Source organism: Trypanosoma conorhini (genome assembly GCF_003719485.1).
Source record: "Trypanosoma conorhini strain 025E chromosome Unknown Tco_14.4_contig_00673, whole genome shotgun sequence".
Lineage (NCBI taxonomy): Eukaryota > Euglenozoa > Kinetoplastea > Trypanosomatida > Trypanosomatidae > Trypanosoma > Trypanosoma conorhini.
This window is the reverse complement of record NW_021704759.1, coordinates 2,044-5,070: the sequence shown is the minus strand read 5'-3', so window position 1 is coordinate 5,070 and position 3,027 is coordinate 2,044. Positions and strand designations below refer to the sequence as shown.

Here is a 3,027-nt window from a genome sequence, read left to right as displayed (position 1 = left end):
GGCAGCATCGTCGGCACCTCCACAACGAAGCCAACCATGACGTTTGCCCTTTCCTCGCCGGTGCGCTGAAGAGTTACAGAAAACGCCTCCCGCATCGAGGCACAATTACCGAGGCGTGGAGGAAGGGTCACCCACTCACTGGCGTCAGCACCCGCCGCAATGGCCAGAGAGCAGGCAAAGACACCACCCACCTGCTTCTCCATTGTGAAGCGACAAATGCTCAGCGACTCTTCACCGACAGAGCCCATTTTGCTTCAGCTGCGTCCCCCGTACAAAGGCATCAGCGTTGCCCTGAAGCAAAGTTGCTGCCTTTCTGTCCCCAGCTTCAGGCGACGCCGTGGCGGTTTCGCACGGCGCGGCGAAGCGGCCCCCGCCCAGGCGGACTGCCCGCACTCTTCAACGCTCGCTCACAAATGGCGTTTCGAAGCTCCTCCAGCGCCACAGCGGCGTGCCTTGGGGCTGCCCCGCCCACCGCCACGGCCGCTCCGGTAAACTCCGAGTTTGCCGAGCGGGAGAGGCTCGACGACGCCTCCCCGTGGGCTTCCCGCTCCCCACCGCTCGAGCGACGCCACTCGGCGGCAGCACGGTGACAGGGCGGCATCGAGTTCGACGCCGTCACAGCCGACAGGGAGGCGAGGAGTCCCTCCAGCTCCTCACAAGCATCACCGTGGCGCCAGTGACAGTACGAGCAGCACGCCACGTACAGCAACTGACGCGAGATGGAGATGGACAAGGCAGGCGCATTACACCGCGGACAAGCATAGCAGCCGGGGCACGCCGCAGGCTCGTGTCGACGCGACGCCGCACCTAGTGGCGCGCCTTTCCTCCCGCCGTGACCGCCCCTGTGAGAGAAGAGGGACAGCGCCTCCCTCGCAACGGGCTGCTCTTTTCCACATGCCCCGCAGCGCCATAGCAATGCGAGGGGACGGGGGCTGCGATGCGCTGTGTGGCGATGCAGGAAATAGGGGGACACCAAGACCGCCTCAGGCAACGCCCCGGCGCCCGCACGGACACCGCCTTTGTCCCCAACAACCTCAACTGCCGCCCCCTCCGCGGACGCCGCTGCCGGGTGGCTGCGCGCGGGGAGCACGTAGCAGTCCTGCAGGGCACAGCGCGAGGAGAAATCGACGTCCGCAAGGTGGATGAAGACTTCCATCGCCGCACGCTCCGTGGGAAGCAGCGGGGAAAGCACGCAGCTCTGCAGCCCACCTTCCGTTCGTCCTCCCTATACAGCCCAGTGCCAGCCCCGCTACTCCCACCACACCCAAAGCCCGACAAAAAAAAGAACAGAACGAAAGAAGCACCCGCAGCGGGGGGTCAAGGAACAAACTCAAATAAACTCAGAGGACGGCTCTCAGATGAGACGCATGAGTCCTCGTCGCCCTCGTGCCGCAGTGGGCGGTAATGTGACGTGGGCCTTGGGCAGAAAGAGCGCGCCCAACACCACTCAAGTTATTTACATACACGTTCAGGGGGAGAATGTGCTGGCGGCCACGCCTCCGCTTCCTCGGTTTACGGTCCTGCCCAGCCACATGGCCCCACTGCACCCACGGCTGGCAGCACTCCGTCCTCCCCACGCGCCTTCGTTCCTCCTTCCTCCTCCTCCATAAATGCCCCCCGCACGTCGTTTAGGTCTCCCCCGTTCCGCGGGCGGGTGCCCCCAGGAGCTCGGGCCCCTCATCACCGCGCCGCTCGCACTCCCCCCGCGGCCGCGCGTTAGCGCCGCCGCTCCGCCTCCTCCTTCTCCTCCGGGTCCACCGGCACCCCGTCCAGTTTTGACAGCTTGGGGAGGCGCTGCAGCACCATGTACCTATACTCCTGCATTGACGGCGCGTTGTTGCAGATTGGGTTGTTCAGAAAAAGAACCTCCACCAGCTCCGGGCACTGGTTGGCCAAGCGGTCAATCTCTGTCCAGCTGCTGATAAGGTTGTTGCTCATGTACAGTACCTTGAGGCTCTTCAGCTTGTCCAGGCCCGTAAGCTTATCAATCTTGTTGTACGACATCCACAGCTGCTCCAGCTGCGGGATGTCAAGCTGCTCAATCTTGCGAATCACGTTGCGCCCAAGCGAGAGTATCTTCAGCTTCTTCAGCTCCTTCAACCCCGGGCCAATCTTCTCGATGCCGTTCGTCGACAGGCCAAGATGCTCGCAGTTCACGAGCGTCGCTATGTCCTTGTCCATCTTCACAATCGGCGGCAGCATCCCGATGAGCAGCACCCTTGGCTCCTCCGCCGCCACAACGCGCGGGGCACTCGCCCTCTCCTCCTCCGGCAGCTCACTGATGCGGCGGGCGTACTCCGCCTCCTCGAAGCGGGCAATTGCCTCCTTCACTGACGTCGCAGACGCCATCTACTGCCGCTCCCCCCCTACTACCGTGCAAGCACAATGCAACCCCCGTTGGCCGTGCGAACGCACGCCACGCGCACCCGTCGCGCAGTGAGGGCAGCGCAGGGAAGAGAGTGAGGGAAGGGAAGAGGAGACTTCAGGGGAGAGGGCGTGGCCCACAAACAAAAGCGTCGAGCCGCCGCAACTCCACCCCAACCGACAAGAAAATTCGCATTAAAAACCAAAAGTCCACGGGAACTAGTTACGAAAAAGAAAAAGAAGAATTTTATTAAAAAACCGAATTCCAACTACAAGAGAAGGAGAAAAGGTTTCAACAGTTAAAAAAATAATTTTGTCCAGTTGACGCCGCCCCCATCCGAGGAAGGCAAAAACTACTGATACAGGTGGGTCCTATTGCGGCAGCCCCTTGATCACCGCCATGGCCAGCGAGGAACCCACAAACAAGCCCAGCAGAAGCGACAGATTTGCCATGATACCCGCAATGGAGCGCTGGCCAGCCATCAACAGCGCCGGCGTGCGGGTGCAGTGAATCATCGCCATGCCGCCAAAGTAGCCGTTGGTCAGACCCCAAAGCAGGCACAGAATGTAGGGGAGGACGTCGCCAGGGGATTATCTTGCGCACGCACAGCACCAGCAACGGGACGATGAGCACGCGCAAGAACGACCCGGCCAGCACGACGC

General features: G+C 61.9%; 3 protein-coding genes and 1 pseudogene across 3 annotated transcripts in view, besides 2 other annotated features; all 4 read right to left on the bottom strand.

Moving 5' to 3' along the window:
- The window catches only part of Tco025E_07964 (uncharacterized protein), a gene marked incomplete at both ends in the record, with an annotated part of 303 nt that extends 55 nt beyond the window's left edge, over positions 1-248 (bottom strand). Inside the window, one exon of the mRNA XM_029374821.1 lies at positions 1-248. This exon is cut by the window's left edge and continues 55 nt beyond it. Coding sequence (XP_029225075.1) covers positions 1-248 — 248 coding nt within the window.
- A 77-nt stretch (positions 249-325) lies between these two features.
- On the bottom strand, positions 326-1,156 carry Tco025E_07963 (uncharacterized protein; the record flags this gene model as incomplete). Its single annotated transcript, XM_029374820.1, has 1 exon — positions 326-1,156. The coding sequence occupies one exon, from the start codon at positions 1,154-1,156 to the stop codon at positions 326-328; it is 831 nt and encodes a 276-aa protein (XP_029225074.1).
- Positions 1,157-1,562: 406 nt separating this feature from the next.
- Positions 1,563-1,606: a sequence feature (GA-rich).
- Positions 1,607-1,716: 110 nt separating this feature from the next.
- Positions 1,717-2,349, bottom strand: Tco025E_07962 (dynein light chain; the record flags this gene model as incomplete). The annotated part of the gene is made up of 1 exon (XM_029374819.1): positions 1,717-2,349. The coding sequence occupies one exon, from the start codon at positions 2,347-2,349 to the stop codon at positions 1,717-1,719; it is 633 nt and encodes a 210-aa protein (XP_029225073.1).
- Positions 2,350-2,439: 90 nt separating this feature from the next.
- Positions 2,440-2,478: a microsatellite.
- A 261-nt stretch (positions 2,479-2,739) lies between these two features.
- Tco025E_07961 (nucleoside transporter 1) lies at positions 2,740-3,023 on the bottom strand (annotated as a pseudogene).
- Positions 3,024-3,027: the final 4 nt, after the last annotated feature.